A 27097-nucleotide genomic window follows, 5' to 3' on the forward strand; every position below is an offset into this window, starting at 1 on the left:
CATGAATATAATAAAGTTACAAAGGTATCTAGAAAGCTTGTTTTTATCTGATCGAACTTCGCCCCCGCACTCAAGTGTCAACGTGAACTGAATCTCACTCTACTTACTAACTTTCCGTGACATTAATGGAGGCGGCATATTAGCTTCTTACCGTTAAAGTACATAATCAGAATGAATGATGGAAATAGCAATCTTTTTCTCTTTTTTTCATTCGTGAAAAATAAAAACCTGCGTTTGTGGGTGGCTCAACATATTCTTTTCCCTTTTTTTTTTTCATTTTAGTTATAACTATTCTCTCCTATTCATTTTTCCGGCCGATACTGCTAGAGTTGGTAATATTTAAGCGTTTAATACATTTAATTTGTTTCAATTTATTGTACATTGAATTAGATTATCTAATTTATTTCAACTTACTGTACATTGAATTAAATTATTTATTTAATTAGATAATTAAATTTGGATCCAAATTTTTAACCTGTAAATTAAATAAATAGAGTTCAACTTGATAAATTTTTTATATATGTCTCACCTGACTCGATTGCCACCCATAACGGATGCTTCATGTTTGCGGGGTTACAGTACTAATAATTACTCAATGCAAATACTATTAAAGGGATCTTTGACAATTGCAGCTAAGTTTGAGAAAACCACGTGGCTCCATGGGGCATTACTACCGTACCATATAAAAAGTTCCTCGTCTTTAAAAAGCCAACAATAATAATATTAAAATATTTATAGAAGGAAAAAAAAAGAAAAAAGAGAAATAATTTTATTTCTTCGTTTCATCGTATTCGGTAAAATTTTATATACAACTCCATAGAAAAAAATAATATAGCTTAATATAGAATTATACTAATAAAGAAAAAATATAATTTGTTATGTGATTTCTAAAATCACTCTAACAAGATCATGTTAATAAAGAAAAAATATAGATTAATACAGAATCATGCTAATAAAACAAATATTATGGGCAAGTTGTTATTTGATCTCTAAATTTATGCTAATAAATAATAATAATCAGTTATAATTAGGAACCACCGAATTAATGAATCGGAAGAAGAGGCACATTTGAATACCCTTCTGCACATATCAAAAGGAAACTAATTTTAGTGTATCATTTCCTCATCTGCTCTATCGAACACTATGTCCCTTTAAGCTCAGGATGCAGTCCCCCTCAATTCTCTGCTCCAGCGAAATAAAAAAATTGCTGGGCTATAAAGTCGCATCCACGGAGCAGCGGTCTATCACCAACGTGGCTCCCTAAAAGCTCTGACCTCCCATCCTTTAGTTTTTTTTATTAGGGTGGGAGACGGCGTTGTGGGGGCGGGTGAACTATATCTACTCATCATCAATCAATGGAAACAACACTGTTTACAAGGAAAATACTTTCCATCTCTGACCATCCACAAACCACGACCCCGCAGTCTAGACCGTCCGATCCGAGGGAGGCGCACTGACTCCGCATCCTCGTTGACTCACCCTCCAAAAGGATCCAATGTTACGTCCCAATGGACGATCCAGATTTCAGGCCAACAAATGAACGGTTCAGATGCTTCCGGCGGTAAGAGTCCACCGGAAAAAGACGGCTCTATTTAACCCGATCACGTTTGTTTTTTATTTTTACCGAGATATTAAAGGCGGAGTCGCTTTATTTTTTATTTTTTAAATCTCCCACAAACTACTCCTCCGATTCCCCCTTTTCCTCCTCCCCTCCGGACCCGTCGGGCTCGCAGTATTAGCGAAGAAGACGACGACGAGAAACCCTTCGTTTGGTTTGCGTCTCCCTCCCTCTCCTCTTCCCTGACAAAACCCTAATTCGTTGATTCTTGATCGCTTCTAATCTCGAATCCTCGGAGAGGAAAGAGGGTAGTATGATCACTCGATTGATCGCCCCCATTCCGTTGATCTCGAAACCCTAAGCCTCTGATCATGGCCACCTCCTCGTCCGCCATCAACGCTCAATCGCCGGGCCTCAAGACTTACTTCAAGACACCCGAGGGCCGCTACAAGCTCCAGTACGAGAAGACCCACCCTGCCGCCGTCCTCCACTACTCCCATGGCAAGGCCGTCTCCCAGGTGCGCCACTTCTTGGCCTAGGGCTAGGGTTTCGCCCCCTTTGATGCTTGTTTGCTTTCTTGCTTCCGTGTTTTGCTAAAGATTGGATTCTTTTTTTTTCCTTAGTTGACGATCGCTTATCTGAAGGAGAAACCGGCCAACCAGACGCCGTCCACGCCGTCGACCCCGAGCTCCAGCGGAGGGGTAAGGTCGGCGGCCGCGAGGCTGCTTGGGGCCGGGAACGGCAGCCGGGCGCTTAGCTTCGTCGGTGGGAATGGCGTTAGCCGGGTGGTTTCGGGGAGCAGCAGGATCGGAGGGTCCCTTGGATCGTCCACCGGATCGAGTAGCTCTCAGTCCATGTCTAATTACGACGGCAAGGGCACGTACCTCATCTTCAATGCCGCTGACACTCTCTTCATCAGTGATCTCAACTCGCAGGATAAGGTTCTCACCTATCAGCCTTTTCTTTGTTGGTTTGTGAAGTTTCTTGCAGTTTGATCATCTCTTGATGTGGTTGCTTTTCAGGATCCTATCAAGTCCATCCACTTCAGCAACTCGAACCCTGTATGCCACGCCTTCGATGCCGGGGCCAAGGATGGGCATGATTTGCTCATTGGGCTGCACTCGGGTGATGGTGAGTTCGGCTATCAGTTTAAACTAGTTTTATCATGTTCTGTTTTTATGATATCTTGTTGATTAAATTGCCTTTCTGTCCTACTAAATGTCTATGCCTATGGTGTTTAGTTTATTCGGTGTCATTGAGGCAACAATTGCAGGACCCTGGTAGGAAGCTTGTAGCAGCTCAGCATTATAACAAAGATGGATCAATTAATAACAGGCATGTATTCTCCTTGTTCTTGTTTTTCTCCCTTGCATCAATCTTGGCAGCCGAGGTGTGACACTTATAATGGATCAATGTGATCATCCATCCATGTTTTATTCCGGTAAATATCATTATATGCAGTGTTGACATCATTTGTATTCCATGCCTGTGAGACCCAAGTTTGTACCTAGATATTTTGCTCTCTTTAGATTTAAAACCATGTATCTACAATTAATACCTTGTAATTTAATCACCTCAGTATTGTACAAATGCTAATAACATATGTTCTGGCTAAAAATGGTTGATATTTGGAAGTAGATAGTTAGATCAACTGTTTTATTTCGGTTAGGAATGGAAGGTTGGGACCGTCCATTGTGGGCATTTACATTCTTGAAGTCATAGTAGATGCTTGTATTCTGATTTCATGGAGTAGATAATTCTTTCTAGTATTATATGTCATAATCAGATGCTTGCTGCGCTGAAGGTGGTGACTAAATAGGCTTTTTTCCCCTCCAGAAAGAAAAAGAAAATAAAGTACGAAGGGAGTGAATACAAGTATTAAGTGAGTGGTTACAAGGAAAAATGTAAGTTCCAAGAAAAATGTCAGCATATCAAGTCATGGGGGAGGGCTATGGTAAGTACACGAAGTCAGATAAGTAACATAAGCAAGCAAATAGCAAATTTCACAACATATTGTTACCAGGTTATGGTTCATGTTCACTGAATCAGTTGTATCCTACAACTAAAATGAGTTTGATAATGGTATTTTTGGGAGAGCATTTCTCAACCTATGCAAACTAGCAGCATTCAGAGATCTTAACTTGTTGAAGAGGGTCAAGGTGAAGTATGAAACTGTAAGATTTATGCAGCATCAAGGCTTCGAGCAATAAGGGTGGTATATGCACATAGGATTATTGTAGCAGAAGTGAGGCTATTGATTTATATGTAATGTTAAGGATGGCATGTTACAAGGAGCTTAAAAGTATAGTATGAACCAAGACGGTCATGGCAAGTTGAGATGAAGACAAAGTGGTGGAAAATGACTGAAATAGTGGAATCATTTACTATGAGAATGAAGAATGAAGGCAACCTCTCATAGAGAGACATTCTAGTTGCAGTTGAAAAGACTTGTGCGGGAGCTTAAGGTGTACATGACTTTGGAATTAGTGGGCAGGGTTTTAGGTACAAGAAAACAATGTCACTTCTTGGACCATTATCTAATGCGTTTGCATGATACATAATGATGATGTGGAATAGCTCCTTGGCCCTCCGTCGACCTCTTTCAGCTTTCTCCCTCTCTCTCCCTCTCTCTCCCTCTATTATTCGAAACAGGTGAACCGGAGGTGGAGCTCTTCCCTCGCCTCTCCGTGTGGCTACCCGGCCCTCCGTCGGCCTCTACCAGCTTTCTCCCTCTCTCCCTCTATTTCTCTCTCTCCCTCCCTCCCCTTCTCTTGTTCTCCTTCTCCCCCGCGCTCCTTCAGCTTTGCTGTGTTGTTACGAGCCTGGCACAGAATGGCATGGTACTGTACTGAACCGTGCTGTTGGGAAACCAGCACATGCCCTAGTACTGGCACAACGAACCTTGCACTGAAATTTTGGAATTATGTGTGAAGTACACATTAATAAACTTAGATTGGACATTATTTGATTAAATACATTTTTTTTGCCACTTCCACTTAGCTATGATAGCAATCAACTTCAAGACTGACTACCAATCTGTTGTCAAGAGTGAAATGACTGCAGTTTAGATCTGCTTTCAGGTCTGTGAAAAAGCTTAATTTGCTATGTTTTATGACAGCCAAGCAACAGACTGAGTCTAGAAGAAGAGAAGGAAAGGGGGAAATAAGAGAAGAAAGAGTAGAGGAACAAGAGGAAAGAGGAGAAAGGGAAAAGTCCTGTAGTCAACTTTTATTTTTGAATAAACTCTGTAGACAACTAAATCAAACAGCAGGCCCAATGTTGATTCTGTTAGGTTTGACTGTCCCCTTTTCATCAAAACAGGAATTACCATCCTAATCAACTGACGAAACCCCTATTGGAGAGCTTTGATCAGCTACTTTTCCTAACCCCGTCGGTAATAAACCGAACTCCTAAAACCAGCCAAGTATATGATTGAAAACCACTTCAAGGTCTCTTCAGAATAGTCCTAAATATTTTGAAATAAGGCCCAAATAGGACTCCGACATGTTTCATACATTGGGGCCATTCAACATTGGATGGATGGCCTATTTCTTGGCAAGCAAGGTTTGATTGAATGGGTACTACATGGTGTGTTGTGCTGCTACATGTCGATGCTTGGCATGTCATGGTACAAGAGCATGCCAAGTGATGCCATGTGTTTGTACCATGCTAGGCTGTGTGCCATGAAGTCATTGTGGGGCATGTATCATGTTGTGGTGATTGAGACTTAACATTCATGCCTTTTAATTGGTCTTGTACTACCCAAATAGCTGCACCTGTAGTTGAGAGAGAAAAAGAAAAATTCTAGATCATGCTTAAAGACTTAGAAGAAAATGATGTGTATAAGCTTTTGAACTTGTTTTCAGTTTTATCTTAAGAGTCATCAGAATTTGAGGAGTTTTAATAACTTTTATTTGTATCTTTTGTTAAATTTATACTATTGAGGCAATAATTCAAACAACTTCTGGAACTATTATTATTAAGATCATGCTAGCTGCTAAACTTGGGGAATATGCTTTTATGATCAACATTTTCTAGGAAATCTTGACAAGTAGTAAGTCAAATGGAAGACTGTGTATGTGTGTGTTGCACACCTTGAAGTAACTCTTTGTATAGTCTTGTTATGCCATTGGTTGATTCTTTTTTATTTATATCTATATTTTTTTTTTATCATTTCAAAATGCAACATTCATTTTCCATTTATTTTGTGCGCATTTCTTTGTTTTCTGCAGCCGCTGTACTTATGTTGCCTGGGTTCCAGAAGGTGATGGTGCTTTTGTTGTTGGTCATGCTGATGGAAATCTATATGTATATGAAAAGGTAGATCCTGGATTGAATATACAGTTTAATCTAGTAGCGATTGACTTTAAATTTTATTTAAAATTGGAATTGACTCTTGTCCTCTTTGTGTAGAGCAAGGATGGGACTGCAGATTGTTCCTTTCCTGTTATCAAGGATCAATCCCAGTTTTCTGTTGCACATGCGCGGTCAAGTAAGGTAACTTCAGAAGTACACCTGTTCTGGATTTTGAAATCAATTTCAATGTGTATTAAAGCCGTTGATGGAGAACTCATGCAATTTTACCTCAGTACTTTCAATTTACTTATGTAATACTTACGAGATAAAACAAATGACCAGTATGTTATACAAAACTTGATGGAGAAGGTATGCTTTGATGGAGAAATTCAGCCATCTAACCATTTTTCTAATAAAAATATTAATATTATGAGATGTCTTGTTCTGCCTATTTGTTGGTTGTCATGGTGCTGTGGGTAAATATAATTAAGTCATACACTCTTTTTTTGAAATTAAGCCATCCTTTTAGATAGATGTTCCCCTAAACAAGTCTGCATCATTTTCTCTATAGAATATTGTTACTTCATGGGTCAGAATTAGCTATCTACCAATTTCCTTCAAGCATCAAGCAAACTTGCATTTCTTGCTAAAGCTTTCAAGTAATCTCACTGTTTTGAATGCCATCAGAATCGGTAATTTGTGTCTGTCTTTTTCTTGAGGCCTTCTATTGGACATGTCCATGCCCTTGCTCTAGAGGAGCTGATTGTGCATAGGCTTTGTCGGTGCATTTGGCAGTACTTGTTGTAGTTGATGCGATCTAGGTTTAGATTAGATTTTGATATTATTGATCTATTTGGTATTCGCAAATATATTTTGGTATGATTTCTAGTTGTTTACAAATCTCACCAATGGCAAGTTACTGGAAATTTCTCTGACAATAGTTAGAGAACTAGATAAATCAGTGTTGTTTAAGAATGTTTGAGGCAAATAATTTTTGGATGAACTAGATAAATTAATGAAAAAAATTTAGTCTATTACTTATTTTTTCCTTTGTTTTTTCTTACTGCCTCTTTTCTTCCTTTGGGCTCGAGAAATTGTTGGGATGTCAAATGTTCCTTTCGTACAATTTCCTGCATGTGACAAATTATCTTATATTTGAAATAAGATTCAGATATAAAATTATTTGCATATATAAACTCTAAGATCCATTCCACATCATTAGTGCTTTCTATGTTCTCTATGTTTCAACTGCTGAATATGGATGCTCTTTGGTTAGGTCAGGTCCAAGTACTACTTGACCTGGACTCAAGCATGTTGGGGGTCCTAGGCCTAACTATTGGCAAATACTGCCCATTCAAAAATTAGATTGTATCCAGGGGTGAAAGCAAGCCAAAAATGTGTGAGCGGAGGCCAGCTTGAGCTCAGCCTGATAATCAATTGGGTTGACTTGAGCTCGATTTAAGCTCAACATGAATTGGGAAGCCTGGCTTAAGCGTGCCTCATTTAATCTCAAGTTGGCTTGAGCATGTTTTGGTTAGGCTCAATGTACTGACCCCGAGGTATAATGGTTTTCCTTGCAGAGCAATCCAATTGCACGATGGCATATCTGCCAAGGTACAATCAACAGCATTTCTTTCTCAACAGATGGAGCATATTTAGCCACTGTTGGCAGAGATGGTATTTACCTTATTTAATGACTATAGATCCATTAACTTTTGGTCTCCATCATATTCCATGCTTCTTTATTTGCTTTAACCTGAGATAGATTACCTCTGTAGGTTATTTGAGAGTCTTTGATTTCCCAAAAGAGCAATTATTATTTGGTGGGAAAAGCTATTATGGTGCTTTACTGTGTTGTGCCTGGAGGTAATGTGAAACATCTTCCATACAAGTTGTTATTAGTTCTCTCTAGGGACCTGTTGTGTGGTTATTACGATCTAGCATCAATATTTTTCTCTCTGTTCTTTAGATTTATCTGTTCCTTGAATATAAGTGTTCTTTTCCATGTACTTACTAAGTGCTATTCCAAGAAACAAACATGCCTTTCCAAATCTTTTAGCAGAATCTGCAGCCAGCCCTTATCAGGTCTTCGGCTCCTATCATCTCACTCTTACATATAAATATGGTTCCATTATATTTTTGTCTATTTTGTACTGCTGCAGGTCTCTCATGTGATACCATCTCAGTTTGTTTCCCATCACCCTCTATTATGACATCTTAACCTTGTTATCTTGCGTATACCACAATTCAATTCCTGTTTTATGCTCATCTATCCACATCAGCTTCCCTACCTCTGCCAATCTCATTCACGTGCTTGGACATATTCATCTTCTTATGTCTCCCCAGTATGCAACAATTGCTTAAAATCCAGGAGCACTAAATTATATACAGCATTCTGTTTTTCTTAGATGAGTTGGCAATTTGTTTCTTTTAGGAGGAAAACCTAATTAAGAATTCTATTTATTATTTTAGTTCGGATGGAAAATATATATTGACTGGTGGTGAAGATGATCTAGTACAAGTATGGAGCATGGAAGACCGGAAGATAGTAGCATGGGGTGAGGGACATAATTCATGGGTAAGTTTTTATGTTCTGTGTTACATCTTTTAATTAGCCAGTAACATTTATTAATATGAGTTGTTTGGCAGGTTAGTGGTGTTGCTTTTGATTCCTATTGGTCAGGACCAAATTCAGATGGAACAGGAGAGAATGTCATGTATCGCTTTGGTTCAGTTGGCCAGGTAAAAAAGAACCAAACCATCACGCTAGCACCTAAATTTTCAACAACAATTGTTATAGATGTGAAGAAAGCCTAAATAATATACACATCTGCTAACTCTTCAACATTCGGACAATTGAATGCAGTGTTAAAATTCAGTGGTTTTGTTTCAGTTGTCTAATGCAGTCTAAATGAACTACTCATCTGATTTATTGTTAGTGGGCAAAGACCAATCACATCCATCCATTCATCCATCAGCAAAATTTTATTCCATCCAATTTGAAGGTGGATATACAAGAAAATTCTGTTTTAAAGGTTTTCATAAATTGCCTATGCTGCATTGCAGCTGACATTGTTGCACATCGTACCATAAAGACTCTGTTGACAGATGCAAAGGTATACATGGGTTTGTTGAAAGACATGGCAAAGGTTAACCATGAGTTTTATCCACAACATTCTTATGTCTTCCTATTTTCTTTGCTCACTTATGTCCTCCTATTTTCTTTGCTCACTTATGGCTAGATCTGTTCCTGCTTCTATTGCTAGATTTTTTCTCACATCTCCATGTTATCTTTTGCCTTCCTATTTTCTTTGCTCACTTATCAATGCAAACCTCAACTGCTTTATCCAGGTTTCCCCAGGTTTCCCCTTGTATATCTGTTTCACATGCCTTCACCATGTCGGTTTTCCATTACCTTAGCCTCTGGTCATGCATCTCTTGTGCTTTCTTTGATGTACTCACTCTTCAACATAGCTTTCCTTTCTTTGAAATGCACGGTACCATTAAATTGCCTTCTCTACCCTGCTCATTTTATACTCAGGCACTCTTTGAATTGTGGAGGCCAATATTGATCATACAAGACTTAATATATGATTTTAATATATAAGACTATGAACTGAGGTATCAACATGATCTTCCAATCTTAAGTTGAGTAGTAAATAAAATGAACCCAGAATTTTTTTTTTTGAAAAAAATTATGTATCTTGAATCATTTATAAATTTCTCTAAGCTTCTTGTATATTGTGCATACATTGATATTGTTATAGGTTTGGTTATCAACAATGCATGAGAAATTGTAATTCTTCAACATAAATGAACGAACCCTATTTCGTCTTTGGGGTCTACATATGGGTATACAATAATATATATGAGGTGGTCAAAGAGTCATGGAGTGGCATTGCGGTTGAGAATTGGGAGCAGTAAGTTGACTTCAGTATAATGTTTGTTGCCACATATGTTTGCATTGTCTTCAACTGAAACAACCATCTAGCAGAATCTTCACTGAAATGATATCTGACTCCAGATGCTTGTAGGTTAGCTATATGTAATTTAGATAATTCAAGCATGATGACGTTTGATTGGTTTGTTTTTTATCTTTGTGTATGATTGTAAGTAGTTCAGTGGAAGTAACGGTTACCAGTATGACAATTATGAAAATTTCATTATAGATCATGTCAAATTCTTTTTTTTATTAAAAAAACCTTATTTTATATTTTTTGCCCTTTTTTTTGCTTATTAAAAAGACTGGTTGATGTGCCTTGTAGGAATTAACTGGACATTGCCCATAGAACACTGAGATTAAGATAGTTTGCATTATCAGCTATATCCAACTTATAATCGATTGTCCAGTGTCATGTGACCTCATACTTGCTGTTGACGGATGGCTTAACTTTTATTGCTAAAGATTCAATAATTTGTTGCGGTCTTGTATCAAATAATTTCTGGAGCTTTTGTTGAATGTTGGCACACCCACGAGCTATCATAAACAAAATGTGTATAAAAAATTTAGTTTCTATTCAATGTCTTAACTCTTTTTATTCTGCATTTATGTGCTATTGTAATTTGTTTTTCATTATATATTTTCAGGACACTCAATTGCTGCTGTGGGACCTGGTAATGGATGAAATTGTTGTGCCATTGCGATGCTGCCCTCCTGGTGGGTCACCTACACTCAGCAGTGGAAGTCATTCTGCTCACTGGGACAATATTTGTCCCATAGGCACCCTTCAACCTGCTCCAAGTATGCGGGATGTGCCCAAACTCTCACCTCTGGTTGCTCACCGCGTGCATGTGGAGCCTCTCTCTGGTTTGACATTTACTAATGAATCGGTGCTTACTATTTGTCGGGAGGGACATATCAAGATCTGGTTGAGGCCTGGGAATGGTGAAAGCAGCCAATCAAACTCTGAAGCAGTTGTAGGTGCACCTAGTTCAAAGGACAGACCTGTTACATCATCCATGAAAGCTTCTGGTCCTAGTTATAAGCAACCATCATCTGTTCTCTTTACTTGACCAGGTTCTTGCATTGCTGGCATGCAACTGCAGTCAATCCCTTGTCCTTGGCCAATGCAAAGCTTATTTGGTCGTTTGATCATCTTTTGGATTACGATTTCCTGCGGATGAAGAGGTTAGTGGAGTTCGTTTGCATCCGTCAAGTGGTAGGTGCTAATGAAGTGCTGAGGTTTTATGCCGTAAGACGCTTCTGGTTGCAGCATGTTAGTTAGTACTGCCATTTGCGTGGCAGCAGAGGAAATAATGGAATATTCTCCTGTACAGATATATATATTTCCAATCTAAAAGTACAGCAGGTCCATATCATCATGGTTGATATTGTTTAATGTGTCTAATATGTTAATTAGAAGTGTCAGAGGTATTTGTTGATTTTTGGTCATCAAACATGGAATTTCTCCTTGAATCTGGCTCTTTACTTCCTGGGTTCTTATAATGAAGGCTCTCTGGGCTGTGCAATTGGCAGCAGCTAGGAAACATAAACAAATGAATTGGTTTCTCCTGCTATTTTGTTAGACTGGTTACGTTTTTCCTAGTTTTTCCACTTTTATGAGGTTGGAATTGTGAGATCTGTTTGACGAATCACTGGAACTGTAAGATAATAAACAACGTGCAGGTGAGTGTTGCTTCAATCTTTTCCAAGTGCAATGATCTACTTACCGTCTGCTAGTGAAAACATTGTAGGATCCAGTCAGTTTTGGCTCAAAACAAGAGATGCACAGTAAATAAAGAGTCCATCATTGAAAGACTTCCAAATCTTCCACTGGTATAAGATTGTATATGCAACGAGTAATTGCTTACAACCGTTCTGTTTTGGCTGTCCTGACTTGTCCACACATTTGTACCTCAGTCATAAGCAATCTAATGCATGATAAACTTATGTCTTAGCTACAGCCTTGATGCTTATCAACCACGCAAGGGATTATGGATGTTTTTTTTTTTAACTTATTGGTGGAAGGTGCAGTCCAGCGACAGCATTACAGATTTGGCTGATTTCAAGTCAAGGTCAACGCTTGAGGAAACACTTTCTTAAGAAAGTGTTTATAGTATACTGGGTGGTTCAGATTTATTTTGCACGCATAAATTATTGGTGCAAGAACTAGCAGTTCCACTCTGCAGAAATGCTGTCTTGAACTGGAAGCAACGGTGAATACACCCTTTTAACTACCATGCTGGGGAGTCTTTAAACAGTGGCGAATAACAAACATGGCTCACAACAACAACAAAAAAATCCCTGCACGCTATTAACCTCACGCTGAACAAATCAACAATGCGCAGTTGGAACGTTGACCTACCTAGCTAGATGAAATTAAAAAAGCCGTGGTCAATCAACGTTAGACCACATAAGGTACAATGAATATCCAAAATCATAAGGCTAAACTTTGATAGCCTTCTCCTTGCACAACATATGCCACTCCTGCAGCACTGCAGCTTGAAGAGCACGGTGCTCTGCTTCTTCGGCTGTAAGAGTTGACAGGGTTGAAGGCTCCTTGGGTTGACCATTTTCATCAACATTTTCTTTCTTCTTTCCTTCTTCATCTTCCACTTTTTCCTCTTCAACTTTTGGCGGCTGTGGCTTTGGTTTGGCTGCTTTGAGCAGGGCTATACGTTCCATCGAGATTCTTAGCCTCTCTGCTGCAGCAATCTTCACCTCATCTTCTGGCATATACTCTACACCCCCATCTGTAATGTCATCTAACCATCCCTGTATGTCTGATTCTATTTGCTTTGTGATTGATGCATCAGAAGCACGGACTACAAATTTGCACATCATGGTGGTTGTCTCATCTCCAAGATCCACATTTCTGCTCACCTCACTGGCACCAAAAATCATCATCCCTAGGAAGCCACCATACCAAGTTTTTGCAGCATAGCATATCTGTCAAATGGTATTATTAGAAATATAGCAGTATCAATGGCGTGTCACAAGTGTGCTAAAAAGAGTACTTGGAATAAATTGTTGGTCAGTTTCTCCAAACAAATGATAAACTGATTGTTGGTCAAATTAAATAAGCTTTTACTTGCATGTTTGAGAGATTATTCAAGATGACATCTGACTAGTCAGTAACAATATCATGCTCTTTGATGCTGACTTTTTATTTTGGAAAGCTTGCAGATCGGCCAAAAATAGATGCAGTTCAACAGAGATCAATATTCTGTTATAATAATTTAAAGATGTAACACTTACTTGAAACCCTGCTACCGTACGAATGAAGTGGGAGCAAACTTGATGGAACGGCTTCGATGAGAGTGACTTCAGTCCACTGAGGAATGGTGAGGAATCATATTGCTGAGCAGCAGTTGCCTTGAAACCGCTTCCTTCATAAGTATATGTGCCTGTGTACTCCAATATAGCTGGTAAACTTGGCCACAGGCGAAAAAACTCAACAGGAGAGGATTTATGTGGCAAAAGAAGCTCGGTCAATGGAATCTTATATGGTTGACATCTCAGAATCACTGGCTCTCCCAGTTCTGGTTTTAAAGTACGCTTCTGTCTCATGATTTGAGCATCTTCTTCTGCATAGTCACCTTCATAGTCTCCAGTGCCACTGCTTCCAAAAAATGGATAATATATTACTTGAACCCAAAGAGCACATCTCTCAAAGTGTGAAACACCCACAGTCACACTACTGTGGACAGGATCCTGGTATCAAAAAAGGAACCATGCCAAAGACAAAGTGAGCATCTTGCACTTATATTTACCACAAAAGCTAAATTGCTTTACATGTTCAACGAAGACAAAATGTAGTCAAAGCCAATAAGCCGTATTTTTAAACTTGTCAAGCAATTAAATCAAGTGTATGGGACTAAAAAGAAAACAAATAACTACTCCACAAATTATATACAATCAGAAACCGGGCATTACAGTTGATGACGCCGAACAGAACACTTCAACAGTATAGGCGACTATTGTCCTTGGGATATCTACTAACTGCAACTTACATTGCCATACATGTAATAGCTCTCACCAAATAAGTTGGAATCACTATTAGGCATAGCACAATAAAGTATCACATGATGAATATTAATTCTACTAGTTGAAACAAACTTTGGGTAATGTTTATTTGATAAGATTAAACTATATGGGCATGGAAAAAGAACCAAGTATATGAAAAAATGGCACTTGGCACCAAGGTATTCCAACCATCACAGAAAACTATGTAGTGGACCATGCTATAACATTTTCGCTGGGATGGTACTTAATATTGCTAAAATTTAAAATGCACTGTGGGCAATATAGGCTTTAGGTCTTTTTCTTTGGTAAAAAAAAATTGAACTCCTTTTAACACGTAATACCTGAAGGGGACTTCAAAAACCATGAGAAAGGCTGCTACTTTTTAACTCGCTATCTATTGTGACTTTATTAATAATGAAGTATTCTTTATGCGGGTCCTCCACACTGAGAAAATCCACTTGATCTAACTAAACAAGCTTTATCCTTTTACACAGAGGGTCAACTCTTCATGAACTTATCATTCAAATGTGCTTCTACTCTCTAGTTAAATCCCAACATAGATTTTAATAGGAGTGGCAGGCATTGTTATAACTTCAAATTGAAGACCACACAGAAAAATAAGGATACATCAAAGGCATGTTTACTCTCATGCAAGTGTCATAAGCATATGAACTTGAGTTTTAAGAACTTGATTTCTGCTGTTCGTTTGGATGAAGTCAGTGAGCAGGAAGAAGAGTTTTTTAGGCATTATTTTTTTATTAAATTATTTCTAATGATAGTTATCACTTAAAGACTATTTAAAACATCCATTTGATAAAGAGGGAATGAGCCGAAGGGAATTAAAGTAGCATTAGAAGCCCCATTCCCCCACAGAACTTGATTTCAGAGCTTTCCAAGCTGAAGTCAAGTTTGCATAAGGGATTTAGAGGCTATTTGGGAATATCCCGTAGGATAAGCTGGAGAGAGAGAGAGGACAGGGGGGAAGGGAAGGGGAAGAGTGGAGTGGGAAAGGGAGTGGAAGAGGGCAGGGGTCTTGGAGCTCGAGCACTGCAGGATAAAGATAAGGACCTAGAGCCCTTAGGGCCTGTTTGGGTAATCCAGCAGGATTGGACTGGAATTCTTGACAGATATAGACAATAAAAAAAAATCAAAATCAAAATAAAAAATAAATATAAAAAGAGAGCATAGAAGTTATTTCTATATCTATCGATAACTCCCACTTTTTACTATGAATCACCGTTTGTTAGATGGATTGAATTATTTAGAGTCACAAACTCCTACTAAAATCTTTTATTTTCATAATAAACTCCTTATTAGAATAGAAAGATAGAGAGAAATAAGGATGGGAGAAGAATAATAAAATATATTAATAAAGCGAATTATCATACATATTTGTGTAGAAAGATATATAGGTATACTTATTTTATTTAGTTCTACATTCCTTGAACTTATTAACTACTCCTGCTCGATTCGGAGATTGGGCAACCTATTTAGGCATGCCCCAAATCAACCCAACACCCTCCAACCCAAATCCTGCATGAGAGAAAAAGAACCTACGTGGGTCTTTTTTTTCTTTCTATTGTGAGGAATGCGGGCCTGATAATGTCATGCTGGGACTTTGACTCGTGTTGGGCTGTAGACTGTGCGTTGGGACTTGAACAGGCCAACAGACCGGTTCCTATAGAATACCCAAACAGGCCCTTAGTGGGAAAAATAATCCAAGTTCCTCACTTTGGGCTGAGTTGCATGCAAGCAAACATCTGGAAGCGACCACTACTGACATTACTGCAGTTTGGGCTGTTCACTTTGTGGAAACAAGAAAACCCTAGGTGATGGAATGTTAAGGAACCAACTGGCCTGATTTAGTCTTATGTTAAGATTTAGACAAAGCATACAAGAGATGTCAGACTGCATTAGGGTGTTCTGAGGAGGAATAATGATGTCCGGTATCATAGAAAGCATAGGCGTGAATTTTGATTCAGGATTCACCAAGTAAATCTCAAATTTCAGGAGTGAGGTATAAGGTGCCCTACTACACTGCTTTTGAATACTGTTAATCATCAAAAGGCAGGCTAAGGGCCTTCAGAAGGATATCAGGAAGGCAATGAAATCCTCATGAGGAAGAGAAGCCATATTACACATGCTTAACTATATCAGGACTCATAATAGATGCTGTTAATTAATCACCTCTGGAAAAAAAGACAATGATGTATCACTTGTTTATCATCGACCTTAAATAGTATTGAACAGCTTACTGCTTCACTTTTGCAGATGAAAAAAGATAGAATCATCCATCTGGCAAGGACAACATGGACATCATAATATAGATGGTCCATGAGGAATGTCAAAACTTTCCTTCTTTGTTGGCATTTGTTGAAAGGGTGGACAATGTCCTTCCTTTGATGCCCACAAGAGAGGCATTGACAGAAGCCACATCTGAAGTGCAAATAGGCAAGTGAAGGGAGGAAATATTGTGACGGATTTTCATAGGATAAGCTTCACCTTTTCTATAGCTTGACATCCCAAATGTTTTTCACTCCCTAGAGGGGATGCTGGTGTCTCAAATTCTTGAGCTAGTTACCAAACATGAAAACACCCTTGGTAGGAGACCATGCATAAATTGAAGCTTATGCCTCTTAGGCTCAATTGCAACAATTTAATTAAGGACTAGCAGATACACAATTTTATCATATCACTAGTGTAGATTGGAAAATAAGTGCAGCGCCTGGCATCAACAGGCTCATGTACGTCCTATGATCATATGTGCCACTTCAAGTCCTTTCTTTGTGCACACAGAAAGTTAAGGATCTTGAAGAATAAACAAATGGACCAGGAAATATAATAGAGGTCAAATCTGTGAGCCTTTATTCTACATCAAAGTATGTCAAGCAAAGTAAAACAGTCATGGAGTCAGGCAAAGAACAAAAAAAGGTATAGTGAAGGATTCTGTAATGTTTATCTACAATGTCACTGATGTATTTGATCTTAGCCACATGATACATAGGAGCAAGCACATGGTGAAGAAAGGTATACAAGGATATACATAGGAACAGGGATCACACACAAACACGCACGCCAAACACAGACACATATTAGCAGAGATTTGTAGAAGTAACCTGGGAGACAAGACTGCGCAGCTGCCGAACTGCTTGAGGAGATGCATCCATAAAATACAAAGCTCCAGATAATCCAACCCGAATATCCACCCTATTAAGTTCTAGTTCAGTCAAATTTAAAATCTGCAAAAAACTCTTGATTAGAATGGAGTAACTCATCTAAATATATCAGTAAAGTTGAAATTATAACCAATCTGCAGCCATTAAAGAAGCCAATACATGAAACGATCTATGATGGAATGAAATATTGACAAATCATAAAAGTCAGGTTTCAGAGGGCAGCACTTATTACAGAATGGGAGCACATACCTAACTCGCGTTAATGATAAAGAAAGTTCTAGTTCCCACCAGGTAAAACATATCAGGCAACACAACATCCTCATAATACATGAGGCATCTGGTGATATCTTATAGGATATAAGTTATTCTGGATGAAAAAAGTAGCAGAATGAAAATCATTATGTCACACTTAATACAATTCATCACAAGAAGGATGTGTGAAGCATATGCCTTTTTCTTAGTCAAGCAGTAAATATATATTATAAAATTTACTTATAAGATTTATCTTAAAAGTTTGCAATAATTTTACAAATGGCAACTGATATTGAGCTTCCTCCTTGTAATTCAGGACTTCTGGCCACAATCAATGGCTACAGAAGTTGAGAGGAAGGATTGACAATACTTTCATCATTTAGCAGTGTTTTTTGATAAATTTGTAGAGGATCAAATATACTTTTATAATACAGATTCCAGAAAAAAACAAGAAGGGAGGGGAAGACACCAACAATTTAACACTGAATCATTTCTAACTTGGTTGTATGAATCCATAGATTTTAGGCTGATCGATATACCAGGTATTAGAATAGCGACTTTTACTTCATGTTAAAACATCTGTACACAGTTATTTATATTCAATATCTTGTGATAATTCTAAAGTTTCCTCTTGAACTTTGAAAATGCTTGAACAATCTTAGCTCTTCCAGATGCCAATTCAGGTCCCTTGTGTGGGAGCTGAGGGAGGTTAGAAGGGTCACAAATCTCAATGCCAATAAATGGCTGAAAAAGAGTCAACTCCACGGCAAATATGTAATAGTAAGTGTGCAATCCAGCATACCCACTCCCAGGTCATCCGAAAAAGGAGGAAAAGAGAAAAGGTTCTCACTTTATAAATGTGTGGATGTATGCATATGTGAGTACAGGAAACCAGTGAAAGCTGAATCGAACCGAACTGGCCGGTTTAGCTTGAACCGAGCCGACCGGGTTGGAGACCAGGTCGGTTCAGCAGTAAAAAATGGTTCCGCCCCCCTAGGGACCGGAACGGGCCGGTTCGGCCAACCTTGTAGGAAATACTCTTTTTGTATGAGGAGCCAAGTAGGCGTGTTTAGTCCTACATCAACTATATACTAAGTAAATCTTGAGTACTTATATAAGGTTAAGAAACCCAAATAAAACCCTCCGGTAAGCCTTTTTGGCTGAGGTCTTGGGTTATCGTAAATGAGACAAAAGCGGACCCGCCCTATTGGCATATGTGGACTGGGAGACACTATACTACAGACCCATTTCGGTTGACCATGGATGTTTGTGATTGGATTTGTAATATTTATGTTCAAAATTGAATGGATTTGGACTCTTAGCCTAGCGAGGACGCCAAGTCTTAAACGAGGAGAGCATGTAAGGACCCGTGTGGCTGTGTGTTTAGTCCCGTATTGGCTATGCACTAGATAAATCTTGGGTACTTATACATGGCCAAGAAACCCAGATAATACATTCTAGCTAAACTTTTTGGATGAGATCCTTGGTTGTTACACTTTATCTACTAGTTGGCATATACTACAAATACTTTGCAAAGTCCATAGACCATATGTCAAGGTTGAAAGAAGGTTGTAAAATTTTGTTTGATCTTTTGGGTCATTTTCAAGACTTGCTCCATAACCCAAATTATCTTGATAGGACAAGGTTTGTTGATAATTGTTCTTTTTCTGTTTTCTAAACAAGTTGCCAATAGAGTAGATCTTCTCAAAGGTAGCTCACCATACTTCATGCCCAAACAATTAAAATTTATATAAGTTTTAACTATATAATTGACTAAAAAAAACCTATTTCCACAGATAAGTTTAGGTCTACAAAGTTGACAAATATTCACGAACCCTTAAATAAATTTTGAATGCACAAGCAATGAACCTTACCAGTACATTTAATTTTATTTTTTTTTCTGAAATTAAGTATCCATGATTGATCGTTATACATGCATGATTTAAAATCCATGCATTATAAATGCATGAAATTAAGCTTTTTGTGCAAAAGAGAATCCCAGAATAGAGGAACCAGGTCATGCTTTTTGGGTTGATTTAATCTAGTTTGAATCCCTAATTGTCCTTCAAAAGTTGATGATTGACTTTTTCTTAGCCTGTCAAAGATTTTGAGTTGTTTGTATCATGTGTTGCCTGTAAAAATAGAAAAGGAAACACATACAATCACATAAACAAACATGCAGACTTATGTTAACCCACTGCATGAAAAATGATTTTAATATTTGCTGCAAGAACACATTGTTTAATATCTCACTGTGCAAAGCTGTATGACATCATACAAGCAAAAATCATGCCCGCATGAAAGCAATGATGTTTAATAATACGTGACTACAGGAAAAAACCACATGCATTAACAAATATGGTAAGTTAAGCATTGATGCACATATTTATAGTCATCTGTATAAATTATTATATGCAATTTACAATGAAAGATCTGCTCATCAGGAACATTAGAATACCAAATGGCAATTAGAATGGCCAACATAAATTAATAGAAAGGGGGAATAAATAATAGTAATCACAACATGCGATGCAGTGATGTATGAGATATATGAACGGGATGATGAATTGTTTATCTGTTAGTTTCCAGCTTATAGTTACATGTAAAACTTTTAAACAAGTTATATATGCTTTTGGAGATGATTACAAGTAATAACAACAAAAATGCATTATATGCCATATGTCACAGCATTGTATTTACTGCAAAAAAAAAAAGAATCTTGAAGAATCATGTGCAAAGGTCTATCAGAAGAGAACCTTTAAATGTAGAGTAACCCTCCCATCTGTTGAGTCTGCCAAGTGGTATGCTTCAACATAACATGGATCACTGCTACCAGTCAGGGTAATTGTTTTTGGAGGCACTTTACGATAAGTAGAATCTATGCCTTTTGTCAGTAGAAGGCTCAATTCACTGGGATCTGACCTCCAGAGCTCATGAATGGCCTTATGAACTAATCCTTCCAATTTTCTATCTTGTGCTGCAGATGCTTCAGAATATTGAACCGTGAGCTTGTGGTGACTAAATGGGTAATCTCCTGTAGTTTCACCTACACCTGCCCATCTGAAAATGCTGCACAATAAGTCACCTTATCGAAGCATGGGAGTTTAAAAAGAATCATCTGCCTTACCTAGCACAAATTTCAATACCATGAAGCAGAAAAATTTTATTTCAATGCATATGCTGTTTCTTTCAGCACAGTTTCATTTGTGCAAGCTGAAATTATCCCTCTTTCTGTAGAAGACTTCATCAAGATATAGAGAAAATAGCTAATTATTTCTTGATCTCTTGTTGCACTAATAACACTGTGAGATTATGGATGCATCTTCATGAGTCCAGATGCTCAGAATATTATCTAATGGTTCAAGAGTTCTATATGGTGCACAGAATAGCAATAAATTGCTTATACCAATTAGCTCCGCTATTAAATGGGGTTACATGCAGCACAGCTGGAATTCAGAATATACCAGCAAACCCATGCACAAGTCTGCTTGCATCTAGTTACTGGCACAAATAATAATGTCCAGACATAATAGATCCATGCCCGGAAAAGACTTCCTTTCTGCTTCATGGTGAAGCTAACCCATGCCAAGAACAACAAGGGCATAAAACATGTGCTAAGCTATATCGATGATAAAGGTGCTGTTATATATGCTTAAGTTGTAAATATTGTTTAAAATTGAATAAGAAATATACTTCTTACTTTCTAATAAGGACCTGCACTTCAGTATAAAGTGAAATAGTTCGATCTGAAAGCAAACAATATGAAGATTGATACAGAACCACAATGATAAGAGCTACAACTTACATGCATTTGAGAAAGAAAATGAATAATGCAAATGTATAGCCTTTAATGAGGTCAGAGACCCTTATATGGCACTGTCACATGCTAGCAAGTTTATGGTTCTTGCCATTTGGGATCAAAATATTATTTTATCTTATCACTATGACCCAAATATTCTTCCTAGATCAATGGGGGGAAAAAAATTGGAGAGGGAGGAAAAAAAGGGAAAAAGTACAAAACTGAAAAGGAAAACAGTTGGATGCTAAAACTAATTTAAGGGAGAAGGCAGAACGAAAGCAACCACCTCTCTTAGCAACTGCATAATATTGCTCCACACCTCCACCCAACCCCTCCACCACTCCCCCCCCCCCCCCAACACAAAAGGAAAACCTCAACTTATTACACTCTAAAAGCATGGATCATCATTCATTTGTCCCAGAAAACAAGGGATGATGTCAGCAGATTTCAGTCTATGTTAAAATGGGAAGATGAAATGAAGTAAATGATTACGCCCAAGCATGCAAAAAAGGTGCTGAGCACAATCAAGTTAGAGCATGACGTAGATGATTATAGCCCATCCACTAAACCAAGAGGTCAATGGCCATGCTCATATTGGAAAGGACATGAACAGACCTACAAACTGCTAACAGGGAATCAAAACCCCCATCTTCCTTTACCCATCACCATCATCACCCAAAACAAGTAATAGCAACATCTAACTAAGGCAATAAAGACGGTGAGAACTCCTCATTTAAAAAAAAGATATTATGATCAAAGTACGCCGAACTGGTACTGGTCGGCGTACCGGTGGCGATCCGGTCCGCCACGCGGGAGCGCGCCCGCGCGGTTCCAGCGCGCATGGGGCGCGTTTCCTCGCATTTTTCCTATGTTTCCCTATGCGGGACATGTTTTTCCATACGGGACGTGCGCGGCCACGTCTTTTTCTTTTTCTTTTCTTCTTTTCTTTTTCTTTTCCTTCTCTTCTTCCTTCTTCTTCCCGATTCTTCTCCTTCCTTCTCCTTTCTTCTCCTCTCTCGTCCTCTCTTTCCCCCCTTCTCTCGCAATCAAGGAAGGGCAAGCACCCTTACGAGGATCACCCCGATGAGACCCGGTACCGGTAAGTCTTCTTCTCTTCTTCCTCCTCTTTCTTCCTCTTCTTCCTCCTCTTCTTCCTCTTCTTTCTTCCTCTTTCTTCCTCTTCTTTCCTCTTTTTCTTTCCCGCGCGCGTGGGCGTGCTGCACCATGCGTACCGGTGCGAACCAATACACAACAGGAACCGGTCGGGCCGGAACCGTTTTTCATGGCTGAACGATACCAATTGGCCCCAATACCGGTACAGTATGTGCTGAACCGGGCGGTACGGGCTGGTTCAGCATACCATGATTGTGATATTATTCAATTGAACAAGATGAACATATCTTCCTTCAAAGGATAACGAGCACTCCATTCAAATAAAAAAGATGCCGACGACACCCCCTCTGTATAAGAAAAGGCAGAGGTAACCAATACCATCTCTAGAAATCAAGAGAAAGTTGGCCCATGCTAATTATCAAGTTAAGCTAGAGAAAAAAAGTTTTCCCAATAATCGAGCTATTTGATCTTAACAAAAGAGAAAAATATCCAGTGTTACCTATAAAATTTACTATTATTCTAGAAACATAAGTATTCATTCTCATGCACTACCTAATCCTAACTACTTTTTCTTTGAGAGTTCTTGCACTCACTAGAATCCAACCACTTCCCCCAAAACTGCTGTTCCCTAAACACCAAACTTAAAATCTGGAAACCCTCTTCCTTATTAGATTTACATAAACAAGCACAATTTACAAGATGTATGCTCTCATCTATCCTTGCTCTCCATCATCTCTTGATAGGAAGCCACTCAAAATACTCTGAATGAAAAGCTAAAATTTTAGTAAGCTGATCCATAATATAACACGAGATTGTCATTCAAAGACAATAGTCTGCTCTACCAATCAGCAAAACAGTTATCAAAGTTCTGTCATCAAAACCTTGTAAGGTCTTATAAGTCTTACACAAACACACACCATAAAAAATCAGAATAGATTTGATTTTAAAAAAAGGAGTTTACTTTTGTGAAAACAATTGTCACTTAGCTTAATGGGCATTATCAAAAGTTCTCTTATATAGTGAGCAATGTAGGTAAAGATGACACTCAGGCTGCTCAAAGATATCTTTATGTAAAAGAAAAATTACAAAAAGAAAATATTCATCCTGTTGCCTACTCTTAACATTATGTCTAATATATCTTATTCTAATAGAATACAAAATTTAAGTATCATCAAGCCAAGAGACTTTTCAACTTCCATTTCAAACCTTGCCTCTTTGAGCTGAGGCTCACTTACTTAATTCTGGTGGATTTTCAATAATTTGAGAACAAATGGGTTCCATATCCAGCAAAGTTTGCTCCAAAGAATGCCAAACATAATTCCTCAATCATCCAATAGTCCTTCACTTTGACCTCCATTTTAGCTCGGACTTTTTCACTCACCTTCATGTTGTGACATCATCCACCTATTGAAAAAAATTTGGTTCTTCTAGCTGCATACTCAACTGTAGCTTTTCTTCTTTTTCCCCTATGTGATACACACACTCCCACATGTCACTCCTTCACAAACCTTCTTTTTCCAAAATTGTTATCTTACTAGATTACTAGCATCCATCCCCACCACCCCTTAATAACATCCCCTCGCTAAATGCTCTATCACAGATAAAATATGCTTTATTTTAAAATCTCATATCTCAGAGTAAGCATGTTTAACAACACATCACAAAAGGATATCATCTTCAGCTTTGCTACTGCAGCTAACAAGCCATCAACATGAACAATGAGTTTAGGGTTTATACTCGTAGAGGTTTGTGAAATTCTAGTGGCAACGCCCAGCGTTTGTATGATATCATTACCAGTACATCAAATATCATGAATTAACTACCATGGTCATGGAGCAGATTAATTTTAATAATGCCAGCATACACACAAGGTATGATTTTTTTCAATAATTTGCAAGATTTAAAGGAGGGTAATACATTGGTCTGAAATATATCAAATCAAGGTTTACAATACCAGTTTCAATACCTGTGCTAGTATCAAATTGGTATATTATCAAAATGGTCCAGTTCTTGGTATCAATACTCAGTACAGTGGGTGTACAGAGTATTGGTATCCTATAGGTACAAGTCAGTGTACTTGGTATGGGCTGGCACTGTGCAGTACTATAATCCATGAATCACATAATCACATACTGCTAATAGGCTTACACAGTTGTTGATTAAAATTCCATTTCTATTCAAAAATATATGAGACTAACTCAACTTAAGACCACAGAGGGTGAAGTTATGAATTCAAAATGGACATTGTTGGAAAATGTACTGGTCAAAACATGCATAAAGTACTGACCTGCTCTCTGTATGGCTAGTGACATATTTGATTATCTGCAAGATATAGCGGCATTGATGCTTATTCACGGAATCGGCTAAGTTACTATTTCTAAAATCTTCAAGTTCTTTAATTAGAAGCTGGCCTGCTCTGGGATTGCGTGATCCTAAGCGTTGTGCACATATAAGGACAGCTTGCACATCTTGAAGCCTATTTGTGGTAGATGCAGATGTATCTGTGTTGAACAACACCTTGTGCATATTTGATATAATAATGTTCAGTGGATCCTCTGGGTCATCAGCTAGAAGTGGATCCAAACCTTCCAGATCAAATTGCTCAGCTATAGCCCAGATGAGGCGTGCACCTATTCTTGGTGTGTGTACCTAGCATTCAAAAAAACAAAAACTCTATAATTATAACTATTACATTAAAAGATGGGATACTATATGCATGGTTTGAGACAAAGATGAAAGAAATAAACATAGAGGAGTCAACAAACATTTTAAATAAGTATCCTCCTAACCTCGCGAAGATCTTTGATAAGCTGCAGTTGCAAATTCCGTAACCTCGTCTCATTCAGAATCTGGTCCTGAGAAGCACCATCTTTGATCCTCTTTACACCTCCTCTTGTGTCATAGATGCGACAAAGCCTGACAAGCAACTTCAAATAACAATCTATGGCATAAGTCCGGCCATCACAGTCCCATAAAACACAAGGCCTACAAACCTCCACAACCTCCAATGCTGATTCCGTCCAATTCAATGCCCCATAACCAGTTCCATAGGCCAAAGCTCCAATGACTCTGCTCTCGGTACCAGAATTCTTTTGCTCAGGCAGCGGAAGCGATAACTGGAAACAACTCTCCACCAATGAAGCAACTAGCTCCTCCCTGAACAAGCTTTTGCTCGTTATACTATTCAAGTCATCCTTTATCCTCACATCCTCAAAAAGTGAAGTAACATCCGTCCCAGGTAGAGGTTTCTGACCTCTTCGGACACTTTCCTTTGCAAAAAGATCGACACAAAGAGCCGTTCTGCAAATGCATGCCAGAGCATGCATGCGGTCCGACTCCGCCCTCAAATTTCTCACCATGAGGAGCAATCTCTTGAATAATGACACCTGCAATCACAGCAAATGCAAGTAGAGCACATTCAATCATATCTAAAACCATTATAGCAGTACAACCTAATTAGATCAGTGCTTTAAATAGACGTTTTTTGCTGCAAATTCTACAAGAAAGAATATAATGAAACGTAATGCGCATAAATAAGCAGCAAAAATGGAGGCAAAACATCATACAGCATTACACACCTGCATACTGAGATCTAGAAGGTGGAGATTCGTGACGACGGCCCTCACGATGCTTTCTCTGGCAGATGAGAACTCCTGGCGGTCCCAGAGAGTGAGGATCGCGATGATTGATGCCGAAGCCCACTCCGGCTTCCCTCCGGGGACGTCAGCCAGCGACAGCATGTTGATCCCGACCTCGAAGACAAGCGGCGGATCGAGCGAGCTCAAGAACGGCAGGAGGTGCGAGACCACGTCGGAGATTCCGACGAGCTTCTCGGCCGAGGAGGAGGAGTCAGGCGGGGGTGCATTCTTGGCGAGCTTGCGGAAGACGTCGACGGCGCCGGAAGCGACGGTCTTGGCGGCGTAGACGAGGGGGAAGACGGTGGCGCGGAAGCTCTCGATGGGGAGGACGAGGGAGCGGGACATGAGGGCGTTGCGCTGAAGCCAAATGACGTCGACGGCGGCGACGATCCAGTTGGAGCGGATGGCGAGGGAGTTCTCGGTGTCGATGAGCTTGTCGCCGGCGAGGCGGGACATGCGCCTGGACTCGAACTCCTGGAAGAGGCGGGCGAGGGAGTCGAAGGCGGCGCGGGCGACGGCATCGGAGCGGTCGAGGGCGGCGGCGGCGATGCGGCGCCACCAGGCGGAGACGCGGTCGAGAAGGGCGGGGGAGGCGTCGCAGAGGAGGACGATGTCGTCGCGGGCGAGGACGCATCCGAGGGCGTCGGCGGCGGCGAGGCGGAGAGAGTCCGCGGGGGAGTCGAAGCATGCAGCGATCTCGCGGTGGGCGTCGTGGACGAGGCGGGCGAGGAGGTGGGGGGGCACGGCGGAGAGGACGGAGAGGGCGGCGGCGGCGACGTCGGGGTCGGGGAAGGCGAGGTCGGAGCGGACGCCGGAGAGGACGGTGTCCCAGAGGTCCGGGGTGAGGCGGGTGCAGCGGAGGAGGTCGAAGGCGAGCTTCTTGCAGACGGCAGAGGCCGGGGAGGCCACGATCTCCTCGCACACGGACTTGGCCACGGCGGACACGTCGCGTCCGGCGGCCGACTGCTGGAGGGCCTGGAGCAGGGCGCCCGACTGCCGGAGGGCGTCGTTCGACCGGAGATCCGCCTGGATCTGGGCGATTAAGATGTCCATCTCTTCCTGCTCCTCTAGGACTAGAGCAGCTTCGGAACGGACGTAGTCGGCGAGATGGAGGAGAATTTTTGTGATTCTATTCCTCTCCTCTCTTCTCACTCCTCTTCCTCGCTTCTTCTCATCCTCTTTTTTTCCCCTGTGGTTGGTGGTCTTGGTAGGGCGGGGTGGGATCGAGCAACTGAGGAGCGGGCAAAGGAGACGAGGGATCAGGAAGCCAGGGACGCCCCCGAGTCCTTCTCTTCGGCA

At 39.7% G+C, this 27097-nt stretch overlaps 2 protein-coding genes across 2 annotated transcripts; one reads left to right on the forward strand and one right to left on the reverse strand.

The window, feature by feature from the left end:
- Positions 1-1654: 1654 nt before the first annotated feature.
- LOC103701298 (probable catabolite repression protein creC) lies at positions 1655-11365 on the forward strand. The gene is made up of 11 exons (XM_008783311.3): positions 1655-2076; positions 2182-2499; positions 2581-2689; positions 2800-2893; positions 5791-5878; positions 5972-6055; positions 7435-7531; positions 7633-7720; positions 8327-8432; positions 8504-8596; positions 10442-11365. The coding sequence occupies exons 1-11, from the start codon at positions 1930-1932 to the stop codon at positions 10865-10867; spliced, it is 1650 nt and encodes a 549-aa protein (XP_008781533.1). The 5' UTR covers positions 1655-1929; the 3' UTR covers positions 10868-11365.
- Positions 11366-11993: 628 nt separating this feature from the next.
- LOC103701297 (protein TPLATE) lies at positions 11994-27059 on the reverse strand. Its single transcript, XM_008783310.4, has 7 exons — positions 25739-27059; positions 24950-25546; positions 24448-24809; positions 20005-20308; positions 16937-17059; positions 13053-13508; positions 11994-12743 (listed from the first exon to the last, which is right to left on the reverse strand). The coding sequence occupies exons 1-7, from the start codon at positions 26849-26851 to the stop codon at positions 12240-12242; spliced, it is 3459 nt and encodes a 1152-aa protein (XP_008781532.2). The 5' UTR covers positions 26852-27059; the 3' UTR covers positions 11994-12239.
- Positions 27060-27097: the final 38 nt, after the last annotated feature.

Source organism: Phoenix dactylifera, chromosome 14 (genome assembly GCF_009389715.1).
Source record: "Phoenix dactylifera cultivar Barhee BC4 chromosome 14, palm_55x_up_171113_PBpolish2nd_filt_p, whole genome shotgun sequence".
NCBI classification, from domain to species: domain Eukaryota; kingdom Viridiplantae; phylum Streptophyta; class Magnoliopsida; order Arecales; family Arecaceae; genus Phoenix; species Phoenix dactylifera.

Bases quoted from the DNA above. Each gene is read 5' to 3' on its own strand.
- LOC103701297 (XM_008783310.4), bottom strand. From the start codon at position 26,851: ATGGACATCTTAATCGCCCAGATCCAGGCGGATCTCCGGTCGAACGAC. The intron at 25,547-25,738 runs GTGTGTAATGCT...CTGTGATTGCAG, and splicing joins TTCTAGATCTCAGTATGCAG to GTGTCATTATTCAAGAGATT. The intron at 17,060-20,004 runs GTTCTCTTCTGA...AGTTTTTTGCAG, and splicing joins GGGTTACTCTACATTTAAAG to ATTTTAAATTTGACTGAACT.
- LOC103701298 (XM_008783311.3), top strand. From the start codon at position 1,930: ATGGCCACCTCCTCGTCCGCCATCAACGCTCAATCGCCGGGCCTCAAG. The intron at 2,690-2,799 runs GTGAGTTCGGCT...TATGGTGTTTAG, and splicing joins TGGGCTGCACTCGGGTGATG to TTTATTCGGTGTCATTGAGG. The intron at 5,879-5,971 runs GTAGATCCTGGA...CTCTTTGTGTAG, and splicing joins ATCTATATGTATATGAAAAG to AGCAAGGATGGGACTGCAGA.